At 55.0% G+C, this 16441-nt stretch overlaps 1 protein-coding gene across 1 annotated transcript in view; it reads right to left on the bottom strand.

Moving 5' to 3' along the window:
• NCOR2 (nuclear receptor corepressor 2) overlaps window positions 1-7366 on the bottom strand; it is a 120889-nt gene extending 113523 nt beyond the window's left edge. Inside the window, exons 1-3 of the mRNA XM_006894688.1 lie at window positions 7262-7366; window positions 4411-4538; window positions 1912-2089 (exon numbers count right to left, since the gene is read on the bottom strand). Of these exons, the coding sequence (XP_006894750.1) occupies window positions 1912-2089; window positions 4411-4538; window positions 7262-7366 (411 nt within the window). The remainder of the gene's footprint in view (window positions 1-1911; window positions 2090-4410; window positions 4539-7261) is intronic.
• Window positions 7367-16441: the final 9075 nt, after the last annotated feature.

The following is a 16441-nucleotide window of genomic DNA, read 5'->3' as shown; positions in this document are numbered from 1 at the left end:
TCCCTCTCCCTCTCTCTGGGAGACAGAGGCCAAGTGGGAGGAAGACACACGAGGAAGACGGCCAGCTGAGGCAGCAGAGGGTTCTCCTCAGGGTGTGACAGTGAGCTGGGGCGTCACGTGACACTCTGGGGTGTCACTGATGCGATAACTAGAGGCTGAGGCCCCCTTCCTCCCCATTCTCTGGCACTCACCCCACGCTCACTTCCAGGGAGGGTTTTCCCCAAGCGTGGTCTCCCTCACCCTCCACAGACTCACAGGAGGAGGAAGGGGCCGGCATGGGGGGGGCGCGTCACCAGCGTGGGAAGAGGGCAGCACCCTGGAGAACAGAGCAGTGATGCCCTGATGGTCAGCTGGAATACGGAGCAGCTGCCAGGGAGAGACCCCAGCCGTGTGATGGGGGTGGATGCCCCCTGCCCACCCCCGGGGGGGGGGGGGTCACAGCTCACTGAGCTGGGCAGATGCGTCGTGGTCTGCACCTGGCACCCGACAGGCACGTCTCATACTCTACTTCACCCTGCTTTGCAGATGCCACGTTATTTCTACAAGCAGGTCTGTGACACCCTCACCCCCCAGCAAGTCTCCCCGCATCCTTTTCCCATCAGCACGTGCTCACCTCCAGGCCCTGTATCCATCTCGGACTTTCTCACAATCTGTCAAACTACTCATCATACTCTAAGTTGCAAACTGTCACTCGACGGGTTGTCGAGAGTCACGGTCGACTCGGCGGAAGTTAACGACACAGAATGAGCCACAGTGACCGGGAAGGGACCACACAGTGACCGGGAAGGGGCCACACAGTGACCGGGAAGGGGCCACAGTGACCGGGAAGGGGCCACAGTGACCGGGAAGGGGCCACAGTGACCGGGAAGGGGCCACAGTGACCAAGAAGGGGCCATAGTGACCAGAAAGAGGCCACAGTGACCGCGAAGGGACCACACAGTGACTGGGAAGGGGCCACAGTGACCGGGAAGGGGCCACAGTGACCGGGAAGGGGCCACAGTGACTGGGAAGGGGCCACAGTGACCGGGAAGGGGCCACAGTGACCGGGAAGGGACCACAGTGACCAAGAAGGGGCCATAGTGACCAGAAAGAGGCCACAGTGACTGGGAGCATAACCTGACGCGTGGAAACCACAAAAGTCACGGGACTTGCTTTACGGCGGCAGCTGGGAACCGAATCCGTCCTCTCTAAGGGCTGCCTGAGCCGCGGTACACAGTCAGCGCTCAATTAACGTGATCCATCCACGGTGGACAAAGCCCGGGGCTGCTAAGCAGGGAGTTGGTGGTCTGACCCCGCCAGCAGCTCCAAGGAAGAGAGATGCCACATTCATGTCCCTGAAGATCCGGCCTCAGGACCCCCGAGGGCAGTTCTCCTCTGTCCTGCAGCGTCCAGTCGGCGGCACTGGGCTTGTCAATGTATTTGTCACCACCTGTGAGCCACTTGTCCACTGTCCCACCAATCAGGATTTGTCCCCAAATGTCACTGTTTACCCCATCTGGAGTCAGGCCCAAGCAGGGACACCTCTGTCCCGGGCCTGGCTCTTCTGGTCCAGGAAGCCTGGGCGTGAGAACAAGGGAAGCCGCCAGGAGCCGGGAAACTTCTCTGTCACCTAAACTGAGTGTCTCTGAGTGCAGGAGACCCCAAGGGTGCTGACCACCCTCACAGAGTTCAAATCCAGGGCTGACCAATCAAGTCAGAGGAGCTCACCAATAGGGTCAGGGAAGGGGGCAATGCACGTTCACCCACCCACTGGTGTCCACTCCTGCCAGTCCCACCAGCAGACCCCACAGAGAAGCCGGCATCTCCCACCACGCCCTGGGCCCTGCTCAGGAGGTCAGCACCACTTCTTCGGTCCCCCGGGGCCCTGGCCTCCTCGGAAGTGGAACCTGCAGGCAAGGGGGACAGTCTCACCTTGGCCAGGTCCTCGGAGCCACCGGGCTGGGCTGAGGCCAGCAGAGCTGAGGGCCGAGGCAGGGGCTCGGGCAGCAGCTCTAGGCGTGGGCGCTTGCTCTCAATGAATTCCATCTCCGGCTTGCCCAGCTCAGACAGGTACGAGTGGGTCTCGGGGCGCAGGTGCAAATCCTGGGACCTGTGGGCATACAGTGTCAGATGCGGAGGACGAGGCTGTGACATCCACCACCCCCCCACACGCCAGGTTGGAGGCCCCTGCAGCCCAACCCCCTCATGCCTCTCCCAAGAACTGTAGTCCATCCGCCAATATCTCTCCCAAGCACTACGCACTACAGCCCACACGCCCCACAGTCTCTCTCAAGCCCTGAAGCCCACGCCAGTCGAGGGCTCAGCCTTCAGCAGCCAGCAGTACGTCTTCCACACCCCTATGGACGCATATACGCATCTGCACACACCCATTTATGTATACATGTGTGTACATACACGCATGCATGAATAAACATTAAAGAATCCAGATACCATATACACACATGCACACGCGCGCGCACACACACACGTGTAAATACACGTAACAAGCAATCCCGTGCATACAGATCTGTCCACATCCACGCACACGTATATACCATCTATATGTGCATCTTGTTGTTGTTGTTGTGTGCCATCAAGTCGCTTGCGACTCACAGCGACCCTATGTACAAGAGCTCTAAACGCCGTTCTATCCTGTGCCAACCTCGCCATCTCAAACACATTTATTCCCACCACACCAGTCACAGAATCGATTCATCTCACCGAAGGTCTTCCTCTCCTTCGCCGTCCCTCTCCAAGGACCAGTCCTGCTTGCAACATGCCCAAAGTATGTCAGACGAAGCTTCAGAATCCTTGACTCCAGAGAACATTCTGGCTTCACCTTCTCCAGAACGAACCTGTTTGTTCTCCTAGCAGTCCATGGTATATTCAACACTCTTCTCCAGCACCACAGCTCAAAGGCATCAATTCTCTTTCTATCATCCCTATTCACTGTCCAACTCTCTGATGCATAGCATGTAATTGTGAAGACTATAGCCCAGATCAGGTGCACCTTAGTCTCCAGCCTGATGTTGTTGCTCTTCAGTACTTTTGAGAGGTCCCTCACAGCTGACTTTCCCAATGTAATTCGTCTCTTGATTTCCTGGCTACTGTTACCAAGAGTGTTGATTGCAGAGCCAAGCAAACTAAAACTGTTAACTATCTCAATCTCTTCAACATCCATACTGATGCTGCCAATTGGCCCAGTGGTGAGAATCTTTGTTTTCTTGATGTTGAGCTTCAATCCTGGAGGCTGCAGTCCTTGACCTTCTGCAGCAAGCCCTTCAGGTCCTCCTCAGTTTCAGCAAGCAGGGTTGTTTCATCTGCGTAACACAGATTGTTGATGACTCTTCCACCAATCCTGATGCCACATTCCTCCTTGTACAGCCCAGCATCTCCGATGATCTGTTCTGCATACAGATTGAAAAGGTATGGAGACAGAATACATCCCTGACGGACCCTCTTCTTAATTTTGAACCATGTGGTGTTGCCCTGCTCTGTTCTGATGACTACCTCTTGGTCCAAGTATAGGTTTCACATTAGCACAATCAAATGTTCTGGGATTCCCATTCTTCTCAGAGTCAGAGCTTGTTGTGATCCACACTGTCAAAAGCCTTTGCACAGTCAATGAAGCACAGACATTCTTCTTCATACACACATGAATACAAAGCTACACATACGTACACACACACAGAGCGTCACAGGAGTGTATATTCCTACATCTCTAGGTACACATCTATTCAGGCAGATACATGAACGTGCTTCTGGACAGATGGATGTACTCATACAGACATACTGTTTGCATAAATGCCCGTACGCACATCAGTGAGCACACAAAGAAGTGTCCACCACCCATGTGGACATACACACACACACACTTGGACATCCATTCATATACGTCAATCTTAGTGGCCTTGTGGATAAGGAGTTGCAATGCCAAAGGCCAGCAGTTCGAATCCACCAGCTTCTCTGAGAGAAAAGAACAGACAATCTCCTCCCGTGCAACTTAAAGAGTCTCTGAAAACTGGCCGGGAGTCAGATCTCGGTCGGTTCTGACTCAATGAAAATGAGATGGACTTGCCTACACTCAAGTCCACAAGACTGTCTAAGCATGCACACAGAGACCCAGGCCTGCATATATGTCAGCAAGCCTGCACCGCACACAGATGCACATCCCTGACTGACGTACGTCCCCACACAGGCTCATTCACATTCACAGAGAGATACACACGTCCACACACTTGAGGTAAAAGGCATCACGGCTTCTTCACATTCACAGAGAGATACACACGTACACACGCTTGAAGGAAAGGGCGTCCGGGGACCCCGACTGCTATCCTTCCAGTGGTCACACAGTTCTTTCCAGGACTGCTCCTGCCAGGCCCCGGAGTTCAGCCTCAGCCCCGAGGCCAGCACCCGCCACAGCCCCCTCACCTCTCGCCCCCAGGCTGGAACTCGGACAGCAGAGACGGCCTCCTGCGCTGAGGCTGGACGATGGAGCCGGGAGACAGGTGGGAGGAGAAGTCTCGAGGGTGGTGCTGGTACTCTAGCAGCCCAACGTCCTGCGGGGGGGGACAGGAGCACATGAGTCCAGCCTGGGGCTGTCCACCCACACCAGCCGCACCCCAGAGCCCCCAGCCCCACCCTCCACACTCCACCACTCCATGGACGGTGAGCCTGGATAACTGTTTAACTTCTAGGCCTCAGTTTGCCCAGCTGTAAAATGGGCATGCAGATCCCCTGGCCTGAGGCAGCAAGTGGGGGAAGAGTTGGGCAGATGTTACGGCTCTCATGTCTAGTTCCACTCGGGTGTCCTGTGCTCTCGGTCTCAGCAGTGGATGCGGTGAGTCACCACCAGCCACTGGTACTGCCCTCTGATGCCAGCACTGTTCCCAGGCCTCACACACAACTCAGTCCGCATGTACCACACCTTAGCTCGGCTGCCAGCCCCACCTGATGGCAGAAACCGAGGCACAGAGAGCTCAAGGGCTCGCCACCTGCGCAGAGGGACTGACCGTCCACAGGGCAGATGTCAGACACCGGAGGAAGAGGGGCAGCCGGCCTCGAGGGGCACCAGGGATCAGGTCATCTCAGGGGAGGGCGCAGAAAGGGGGGAAGCACAGGGCTGTCACCTCACGCTGACCCCATAGCTCCGGACAGTCACACCAGGTGGGACAATCGACCTGGAAGAGCTCGCGACAGCCTGACCCAGAAGAACACCACCTTCCACACACTCCCCACCCCCACCACCCCGACCCCAAGAAAGGATCAACCCTCATCAGAGCAGGAGGGTGAGAGGGCGGATACCACGGCCCCGGGGGCTGAGCGCGGGCTAAAGACATGCAGCCAGGACAGACGGGGAAGGTCCTTGCCCAAGACACCACAGACAGAAACACGGTCAGATGCACGAGTGGGAGGGCCTGGCGTGTGTGCACGTGCACATGGCCACAGGTGTGCGTGTGCACACAGGTGTTCACACACCTCTGCCGACGCCAGGCTGTCATCTCACGTGCACACGAGGGCACGGGCAACTCCAGGCAGAAGGGCCCACCTGGGCCACCGTCTCCCTCCAGCCCCACAATCCTCCCACCCCAGCTGCCCAGGCCTGGCCCCACCAGCCGTGCCCTGACCTCAGCCTCCTCCTGAGGCAGTGATGATCGTGCTGGGTCCCGTCCAGCCACAGCCGACATCAGGGAGGACCCAGGGGGCAGAGTACAAAGAGCATGGGGTCATCTGGTGACCCCGAAGGCCAAGGGCGAGCCCTGCTCAGGTCAAGGGCGAGATGAGACAGAGGGGGCAGGGCAGGGCCTGCGGGTACCCTGAGAGCCCACAAGGCTGGCACGGGGCTGGCAGGACAGAGCAGCCAGCAGCAGAGGCTCTGCGGCCTGTCCTGGTCCCCAGGCCTCCAAAGGCTGAGGTTCTGGGCCCCTGACACCAGGCCAGCAAGTTCAAGCACAAAGCATCCGCTCGGCCGGAAGGGCCCTCCCACGCCACTTCCTCTCTACATCACACAGGAGGGACCACTCTGCCTGGTGGACGCGGACGAGGCAAACGGAGCAGCGCCCACCGCAGTGGTTTTGTGGGCTCCTCCTCAGCTCCAGCCCCTCACCAAGCAGCCTGGAGGGCACACGGGGAGGCAGCACTGGGGCCGTGGTGCAGGCTGGTGCTGGGAACTTCCAGTCGATTCCACGCACGGCAACCATGCAGGGGACCAAGCAGAACTGCTCACGGTGTCCACAACGCTGAAAAATCACTACAGAAGTCGACTGCCTCATCTCCAGCCCTCAGGCTAGCTGGTGGGTTTGAACCACTGGCCTCACAGACAGCAGCTGGATTTTTAGTCACTGAGCTACCAGGGTTCCCTCCTTGATCATCCACTTTCTGCTGTCCAGTCCGCTCGGACCACAGCTACCCCACAGCTTGAAAGGAGTTCAAGGTCATACTCCTGATGGAGAGGTCCGAGTGACACTGTAGATCAAGCACTGGACTGCTGACCAAAAAACTGCCCACGTGAACCCAGCAGCCACTGAGCTGGATAAGGACTGGGGGAGGTGGTGAACGCTTAAGAGCCCATCTGCTCCGACAAGGGCATCCCTACCAGCCTGTCACCCCAACACTGAAAGGGGCAGATGTAGCATGCACTGAGCCTTGGTAACTGGGAGCCCCGGGCTACAAGCGTGGGAAAAGGGGTTCAGGTGCCAGAACAACAGTCCCCAGAAAGCTACCGAAGATTCAAAGCAAGGAATGAGATTATAAAAAGCTGGACTGTATGCAGAGTGCATACAGCAGGTGCTCTATGTGTGCATGCCAATCCACGGGGAAGCAGACCAAGCCTGGGCCGTTTCACTGATACCGAGTGGCAGAGAGCTCAGGTCTCTGCTTCCTCAACTGTTAAACAAGATCAACAAATTTCCCAGATGCCCCAGGCTTGGGACCGGCCTTAAGGCGCTGGCGGTCGGGGGGGACTAGATACCAATGAAGGAATTTTTATTTTACTTTTCAGAGAGAGGGCCGAACTGGTGGGGGGGAAAGGGGTGGGCAGGGAGAAAAGTGCAACAATGAATGAATGGAAATCCAAAGTCTCTGTAAATGTTCATTAAAATTAATAAAATAAAATAAAAAAAAAAATAACAATAAATGATGCTGGAGGTCTTCCTTGGTCAGCCCATCTGCCTTCAGGGCTGAACTTGGGGGCCCCAGGGAGTCAGGAAAAGGTGGGACTGGCATGAGGATTGGCATTGGAAGTGAGTGTGGCCCTGGACAGTCCCCCGCCGTGGAGCCTTACCGTGTGTGGCCGGGCGATGGGTACAGGGTAGGAGACGCCGTGGGGCGGGTACCGGGCCTCAGCGGCCCTCCACGTCTGCGCCACGGGCTGTGTGGACCCCGACATGGTGGGGGGAGGTCTGGGGTTTCTCTCACAACTGCCACCAGGGGTTAGAGGTCAGCTGTCATCATCCGGCCACAGTCACAGGTACCTGTGAAGACAGGGGAAAAAGGACAGGTGAGTCCAGGGGGACCGGATATGAAGATCACCACGTCCTCCACCCATGTCCTCCCTCTTTCACTAACAGACAGGAGGTATCAGTGCCCCCAGGACACTGACCCACGCAGCCAGCCCTCTGGACCCCAGGGCTCACACCAGGAATGAGTGTCCTGTCCACCCCACAGCCAAGGGCCCCACCCCGCCCTGGACAGGACCTCCACCACGGCCACCACCTCACCCTACACTCTTCAGGCACCACTCTCACCATGCCTGCTGACCCCAACAACATTCCCTGATCCCCAACTTCTGAGGTAACTACCAGATCCCCATGTGGTCCCCAATCTCACACCAGAGAACCCCAACGTCCACAGGCACTACCCTCTTCCCTTGGCGCCCTCAGTCCCAATCCCCAGCCTCCTCCACAGAACCCCAACGTCCACATGCACTGGCCTGACCACAGTCCCAGGTCCTCCTCAACCCCAATCTCAAGCTACAACAACCAGTTGTCAGGACAAAGTTCTCGGGAAGCACTAGGCAGCCACTGGGCACCCTGCCACCGGGCCTGTCCAGAGAGGCGGGACCAGCGGAAGGGCCCATGGTGTCCTTGGCAAGCGAGGAACGGGTCAGAAGAGACAGGGATGCAGGTCAGGGGTGACCGCAGACAAGCCAGGCCTCCCTGCTTCCAGCTACAAACACTGAAGAAATGCCCAGTGAGCGAGCATCACAGGTGGGAAACTGGGACCCAGGAAGGAAGCAGGACTGAATTCCAGGCATGAGCCAAGGGGAACCTGGTCCATCCTCCAGAAGCTTCTGGAAACCCCCATCCTCAGTCCACGTCCAGACACCGCCTGTCTCGCCTGGTCAGGGTCACAACTGACCTCCTTGCAACCTGAGCATGACACCCCCTCAACCCTTCTACCCTCATCACAGGGGTCACTGGGGACCTCCACCAGGAACCTGCCTTTGGTCTGATACAGAGAGCAGGTCAAGGGTGAGGGTATCTAGGGTTCGCACCCACTCTACCCCCAACTTTCCTTGGGAGACTAGAGTTCCCTGCAGGGCCATTTGATGCAGGCCAGCCAGTCAGTGTCTTGCATCATGCCCGAGGCACTAATTGGTTCCGGGATGGTCATGTGATTTAATCTGAGCCAATGAACATCAAACTTGATGGCAGGAGGCAGGGCGGAAAGGCTGGACTGCAGGTGTCCTGGTGACAGCAGTGACTGAAGCCAGCATATGCCATCTGGGCGAGCTAAGGTGCTCCTTTCACCCAGGGTCACAACTGGCCCCTCACCCCCATCCCTGGAGGGAAGGTCCCCTGTACCCTTCCATCTGAAATATTCCACACTGTCTCCCCCACATGCCTGGGGGTTCCACCTTCACTGGTTTAAAATAGGCTTTCTGTTATGTACCAGCAAGAGTTCAGACACACGGAGAGGGAAGCATCACAGAAGAGACAATCCTTCAATCAGGCGCCAGCAACCTTTCAGACCCCGAAAGCCAAGGGATTCCAAACAAGACCGATGATGATCGTGGTGTGACCCTGTCGGGAGGCTGCCCAGCGCAGGTCCTGGGCGCCCAGCAGGGCGCACTGTGTAATTAGCTGTTTTTGTTTTGCTTTGCTTCTCAATTATCATTGAGATGAAAGTGGAGGGAACAAATTAGCTTCCTAGTCAACAAGTCTCTGCACATTTTGCTCGGAGACACTGATTGTAACCCCCACAATGTAACAGAACAAACTGCACCGCTGCTATTTCCGTTCGGCCTCCAGCCCATCTCGGCCTCCTTCTGGGCTTAAACCCAGGGTAAACGTTGTTGGTATTGACGCTGTTGTTAACTGCTGTCAGGTACAGCTCGGCAACCCTGTGAATAATCCTGTCCTATCCCCTGCCATCCATAGTGTCTCTGCCATACTCGAGCTCAACACTGAGGGTCTTCTCTTTGCCAACCCTCCACCTACCTAAGAGTGGGGGTCCCTTTCCGAGCTCTCTCTTAGCAACATGTTCAAAAGACGTGAGACAAGATAAAACTAGACCCCAAAAAACTCCAATCACAGAGAATGAAATACAAACAGCGAAAACAGGGACATATGTGAAAAGTATCATAAAAAGATTTAATGGTTGCTATAAAATTAGAAAACCAACAGAGGGAAGGGAAAATTCCATAAACAAGAAGAGAATCTAAACAAGAAGAAAAAGGTACATATTCAAAAAAAATAAGGACTAAAGCTATATGCATGAGTCTAGGAGGGGCAGAAACAAAGAACAAATGTTGTTGTTGTTGTTAAGTGCCATCGAGTCATAGATGAGTCATAGTGACCCTATGAATGAAAGACCTGAACACCTGTATAACTTTCATCGTTTCTCCAAGTTCACAGAGTTTCCGGAGGCAAGCTATTTTGGAAGTGGATGCCACTCCTGCTTCCAAGTCTGTTTTCATCAGGGAGCTCCACCAAACACTATCCATCATGGGTAACCATTATCGCATTTGACACATCAGCGTCACAGTGTTCAGCCTCACAGCAACCACGAGTTATCTCTGTACAGCAAATGGACAGACCAGTCCTGTACCACTTAAAAGAATGTTTGGCCAAAAAGAATTAAAACCAGGCCTGAGGGTGGCAGGTTAAAATGACCCACCTTCGGCTTGGTAGCATCGCTTTCTAGCCACTAAACCAACAGAGCTCTCTATGTGAAAGAACAAATAAAGGAGTTTAAAAAGATGTAAAGCTGAAGAGGGTAAAACAAATTATCCAACTTAAGTCTTGAGTATCAAAGATGAATGAACATTTGAAAGCTTGTTAATGTAAAAAACTTTATTAATGTGCTTACATTTCTCTTTTTTAATTTATTTATTACTATTACCGTTACTGTTACTGTTACTGTTACTGTTACTGTTACTGTTACTATTACTATTACTTAGTGTGTGTGTGGCCGTTAAATCAGATCTAACAGGTACAGGAGGAGATTGTCCCTCCTTCTCCAGCAGAGCATCTGGTGGATCCAAACAGCATGCCTCTGGGACTGCAGTACAGCTTCTTGCCACTAGGCCACCAGAGCTCTACATTTCTCTTTTTTAAGAAAAAAGATGTGAGACAAAGCTTCATCATCTTTGCCTCCAGGAAGCACTCTGCCTGCACTTTCTCCAAGACCTGTTTGTTTGTTCTTTTGGCAGGCCATAGGCTATTCAATACTCTTGTCTAAGAGCACAACTCAAAGGCGTCAATTATTCTCTGTCACCCTTATTCACTGTCCAGCTCTCAGATTTATAACAAGTGACTCACAAGACCACGGCCTGAAGAGAGTGCACCTTAGTCTTCAATCTGGCATCATTGCTCCTCAGTTCTTTGGAGAAGTCCTTGACAGCAGACTTGCCCAATGTAGTACATCTCTTAATCTCCTGAATCTGGTACTAAGGTTGTTGGTTATGGATTCAAGTATGATCCAAGTCTGAGTAAATCATTGACAATCTCAATCTTTTATCCATCGACGATGATGTTGCCTGTTGGTCCAGGGGTTGGGATTTTTGTTTTCTTGATGTTGAGATGTTATTTATATTGATGACTGAAGTCTTTGATCTTCTGCAGCAAGAGCTTCAAGTCCTCTTCACTTTGAACAAGCAAAGCTGTGTCATCTGCATAACACAGGTTGTTAAGGAGTGTTCCTCCAATCCTCTTGCCATGTTCTTCTTCATGGAGTTCAGCTTCTCCAGTTTTCTGCTTGGCATACAGATCTGAAGAGGTATGGAGAAAGGCTACAACCCTGATGCAGACTTTTCCTGATTTGAAACCATGCAGTGTGCTCTTGTTCTGCTTGGACAATAGCTTTCTGGTCTCAGAGGGACCAAGTCCAGCCTCCCAGCTCTTTATATCAAGTGGCCTTGAGGAAGTAAGTCACTTCCTCTCTCTGAATTTCAGTTTCAACATCTGAAAAACAGAGGCAATAGTTTTCCTCATACCTCAGAATCTACATGTGGGTGACATTAACACACACAGTCTCCCCCAAAACACCAGATATTCAAACACCACCACAGCACTAAGGGGCTGCCCTTCAACTCAATTCAGTGCCTTCTGAGTTTGACAGATCCATAGCTAACTTTCCAATGGGTTTTCAGAGGCTGCAACTCGCACAGGAGGAGACTGCCTGTCTTTCTCCCGCAGAGCAGCTGGTGGATGCAAACTGCCTGCCTTTGGGTGCGCAGCTCAACTCTTCACCTATCAGGCCATCAGAGCTCCCCTTCCAGCTACCCCAGAACTCCTGCAAATCCCACCACTTGTGTAACACTCGCCTCCGGAGCCAGTCACCTTAAATGAAATAAGTGTAACTTTATTTTATATTCCAAGTCTACCCAGAACCCTGGTGCCACAGGGAGAAAGAGAGAAAAAAGCACACGCCTGGGGATATATGTCCACACACACTCTCGGCCTCATCGGTCAAGTTCTCGTACTGTGGTGGCTTGTGTGCTGTAGATGCCAGAGGTGAGGCCACCAGTATTTCAAGCACCAGCAGATTTCATGACGGAGAGGTTTCGGCATAGCTTCCAAGCTCAGAGTAGGAAGGAGGACTGTTTTTACCATGGATCTACTTCCAAAAAGGAGTCAAAGAAAGTCGTACGGATAATCCTGCCGGCCCAGCGCTCGGCGACACGGGCACTGGAACGCACAGCAGCTGCGGCCAGGGGCTCGTCGGTCGACGGCCGTGAAGATGGACAGGACTGGGACCAGGCAGAGTGTTTCCTTCTATTCCACGTGCGGCTCCAGGAGCCCGAGCTAGACCAGGGCCGCTGACAACTATCCACGCTTCTAAAACCAGCCCACAGTCCAGGGAGGGACACACAGCAGTGGGCAGGGGCCTGGGAAATGGGAAGGGCTTGGCAAACCAAAGTCTCTGTTAATATGATTATGAACATAACTGCACCCTTGTCCAGTCCACAAGGGCAGCCTGGCACCCGTGCTGCTGCCCAGACACAAGGCACTGACCCTCAGGACGGAGCAGGTGTGGCCACAGATGCTGACCCGTTCCCAGAATTCCTCTTGCTGGAGCTTGTCCCTCGGCAAGCAGGGAAGCATACCCTTCAAGGGCCTCACGGCCGGCCCCTAAGCGGTCAGCGAGTCCAGAGTGACACCAAGTTGACCGGGGAAGCAGTCTCATCACCCCAATTTCAGAGGTGAGCGGTTCATATCCACCAGATGCTCTCCTTGGAGAAGGAGACACAATCTCTTCCTGTACCAGTCAGATCCGATTTGATGGTATACACAAAAAAAATAATAATACAAAAGGAACAATGCAATCATTTCCCCAATTTGCCTAATGACCGGAGGAGAAAGAAGGGGCGGTCTGCGTGCATTGAGGACAGCCTCGGAAGGTTTCTGCTTGTCCTCCAGGGCAGCTGCGAGGTAAAACAGACGAGACGGCAGGGGGTTTGGTCTACTGGTTTTGTCGTTTGGTCTTGGGTCTGGTGGCACAGTGGTTGGGTGGTCACTGCTAACTAAAAGACAAGTCGTTGGAACCCAGTGGCTGCTCCCCAGGACAAAAGACCTGGAACGTCTTCTGTAAGGATGGCAGACAGCCTTGGGAATCCTGTGGGTGAGGCCAGCGGGCACGGACTTCACAGCGAGGGGATTTGCCCGGTGAAACGCCCAGGCTCTCCGCCATGTGTGCACGCTGGCCGGAAGCTGCCGGGCTTTACATCCTCTCACGGGAGGAGAGCTCCGGCAGCGTAGGGGTAACAAGCTAGGCTCCGATCCCAAAGGCACGCAGTTCAAACCCACTCACTTTTCTATGAACGAAAGATGGGAAATCTCCTCGGGTGCGGTTTCACTGCCTCTGAAAACCCGCAGGAGGGTCAGCTACAGGTCGACTCCGACTCCACGGCAAACGATGACCCCACTGGAGAGCGCCAGCCACGTCACCCGCACTCCTGCATCCGGGGTGCTCGGCCTCCTTCACCTGGGGACTCCAGCCTGCAGCACCTGCCATCCACCTGGCTAGACCTAGTCCTGCCCAGCACGTGCTGAGTCCTCACATCCTGGTGGGCCCTGGGCCGCCCTGCCTTTGCACTGACCACACACTTAAATATACCCTGCAATGCTCCTCTGAGGCTTAAAGGCAAGGACGCAGACACTGGTCCACCACCACCTTTCCCACGAGCCAGGAGGAGGAGGAAACAGCAGCCCAGGTCACAAGAGGACACACAAAACGTGACACACAAGCTCTAAGGCTCCCTCTGCCACGTATCATGCTATAAAGTTTTGATCAAACACTGTAATTGATGTTACAGGACAAAATGTCTCTGAACGACTGGATGAAAATGCATTACGATCTGTAAACTTCCGCTCAGATACAAGTATCCCCTGGCCATGGAGTCGACTGGGGCACCTGGCCACGCGGCGGGGCAGAGCGAGGCTGCCCTGGGGCTGCCCTGGTGGGGGGATTTTTGAAGCAGCAAACTGCCTCTTCCTGCTTCTACAGGCAAAGCAGGTGGACTCAAACCGCCAACCCTCTGGTTAGCAGCCAAGCTCTTTAACTACTGTGCGACAGGGTTCCTACGGTCTATCCGCAGCTAGACAAAAATGCCGCACCTGGGAGTGGACACGGACACACAGCGAGCTCACAGGAGTGCAGGGGGCCGGCCCACGGGGTTTCCAAAGCTATGACTCCCTGTGGGAGTGGGCGGCCACACCTGAGCCCCAGGCATCGGCTGTGGGTTCAAAGCGCCGGCCCTCTGGGTCAGCAGCCCAGTGCTACCCACACACTGCCCCTGAGGCCCCGTCCATCCTCATTATGTTACAAAGAGAAAGGAAGTTCTGACACCCGCGAAACGCCACGGCTAACTCAGCAAATATGAGGCTGAATGAAAGACAAGGAGACCACTGTGTGATCTGCTTCCAGAACCTTCCGAAGGGAGAAGTCGGGCCAGGCCACAGGTGGGGGCCGGGTGAGGAGACGTTGTGTGGGCCGCTTCTTCTGGGCCAGGCCACAGGTGGGGGCTGGGCCAGGTGCAGCGGTCGGTGGTGGAAACTCCCTAACAGACTTACGATTCTCCTCTGAAGTCCCCAACTGGACAGAGGTGGTAGCACGTGACACCTGAACGAGGCTAGAAAAGGAAGCTTGAGCTTTTCACCAAAAGGTGTGGAGGCAGCTGTCAAAGAGGAAACGTGCTGACTCGGTCACAGATGTGGGATGAGGCATGGGACCACAGAGTCGGGATGCTAGGGACCGCGAGAGGGCAGCGGCTTCAACTGTTCCTACTTGGTGGAGACACCCACCCCGTGATATGCACGCATGCACACACCTGCAGGCAGGCAGGTAGGCAGAGACACAGAGAGAGAGAGAGAGAGAGGGAGGGAGGGAGGGAGGGAGGGAGGGAGGCTGGAGGTCTAGGTCTAGCTCACAGGCCAGGGATCCAGGTCTTGAAGGTCTCAGCGCTAGCGGTGTGCGAGGGAGCAGGGAAAGCCCCCCAAATGAGAAGGAGCTGACAGGAGGGCCGGGAACAGACAAGGGGCAATGGCTGAACAAGGCCCAAGGGAGAGCAGTCCTCGGGTGCAGAATCAGAGTGAATTAAAGCAGGAAGGAGGCCGGCCCTGGGGGTCCAGATGAGGAACGTTCTGAGGACAGCGGGAGCCATGGAAGGTTGTGGAGCACGAGAGTCAAGGGCTGGAGTCAATGTCAAGCACACAGCGTGAGGCGCGAGGGTAAAGTGGATGATGCAGGGAGGCAGGAGACGAGACGTGCAGGACGTTAGGACAATGGCTCTCAAAAGCCCTCCGGCTGTCCGAGGTCCGAGACCACCTCCTCAGAACAGAGAGGGCCTCATGGAGAGGATGATGGACAGGGCACGGCTGTTCCTCCTGGTCACAGCAGGACCTCCAACACATGGCCCATCCGCTCCCCCCAGAGTCCACACACAACGGCAGGGCGCTGGCCTGCTCCCAGAAGGGGCCGGTAACTGCCCAAGGACCACAGTGACTGAATGACGAATGATTCAGTGCAGAAGTGGCCCCAGCAGTGTGACCAGTCCCTACACATTCACACCCCCTCTTTCCCAGGGGCCTCTATCACCACGTCCTCCTGGCTCCTTGTCGGGTCCCATGTCCAGCATCTGGGCTGGTTCCGAGGATGTGGGAGTCCAGCCAGCGAGGTGGTCACGGGCTGAGAAAGATGGCAGTTCAGAAGTCGACTCAGGGAGGTGAAGCTGTTGGTGCTACAAGTACCTGAAACTCCTTGGGGACTAATGCACCCTTATGGGGGAGCTGCAGCGAGTGGGGGCCTCGGGGTGACCAGGTGCGGCCACAGACCCTCGGGGCCCTAAACCAGAACCCTGCCAGCCTGGCCTGAGGACCACGGAGCTGGACGCTGACACAGGAGAACTTGGTTTGGTTGTGAGGTGTGGAAACATTGGCAGGAAGACGTCTGCTTGCATATGTGTGTCTGACACTCAGTGAAAATTGGGGGTGTAGTCGGGTCAACATGAAGAAAGGACGCTGGCCAGACACCCAGCTCTCCATGAGTCCTGAGACAAGGAGCTTGGGGTGCACTCCAGTCCTTCCACAAATCATGGAAAAACATAGTGTGGTCCCTGCGCACTGTGGACACTGCCCAGCCATGAGGGACGACGCTGACACCCCGTGACACAGATGACATCCTTGCACCGCGAAGCTCAGAGCAGGTGGCACACCAGAGGCAGTACCGTACAGCCGTGCTCATACGAACTACCCAGACCAGGAAGTGCACGGCCTCGCTCGACAGGTGAACCCACAGGGGGAATGCAGGTGAGTGTACAACCTCACTTGCACAGGTGAACCCACGGGGGGAATGCAAGTGAGTATACAACCTCACTTGCACAGGTGAACCCACAGGTGAGTGACAACCTCACTGGACAGGTGAAGCCACGGGGGGAATGCAGGTGAGTGCACAACCTCACTGGACAGGTGAAGCCACGGGGGGAATGCAGGTGACTGCCCAACCTCACTGGACAGGTGAA

The sequence above is a fragment of the Elephantulus edwardii genome, unplaced genomic scaffold (assembly GCF_000299155.1).
Source record: "Elephantulus edwardii isolate Elephantulus edwardi_28Jun2011 unplaced genomic scaffold, EleEdw1.0 scaffold00148, whole genome shotgun sequence".
In the NCBI taxonomy this organism is placed as follows: Eukaryota; Metazoa; Chordata; class Mammalia; order Macroscelidea; family Macroscelididae; genus Elephantulus; species Elephantulus edwardii.
This window is presented reverse-complemented; position numbering and strand designations above follow the sequence as displayed.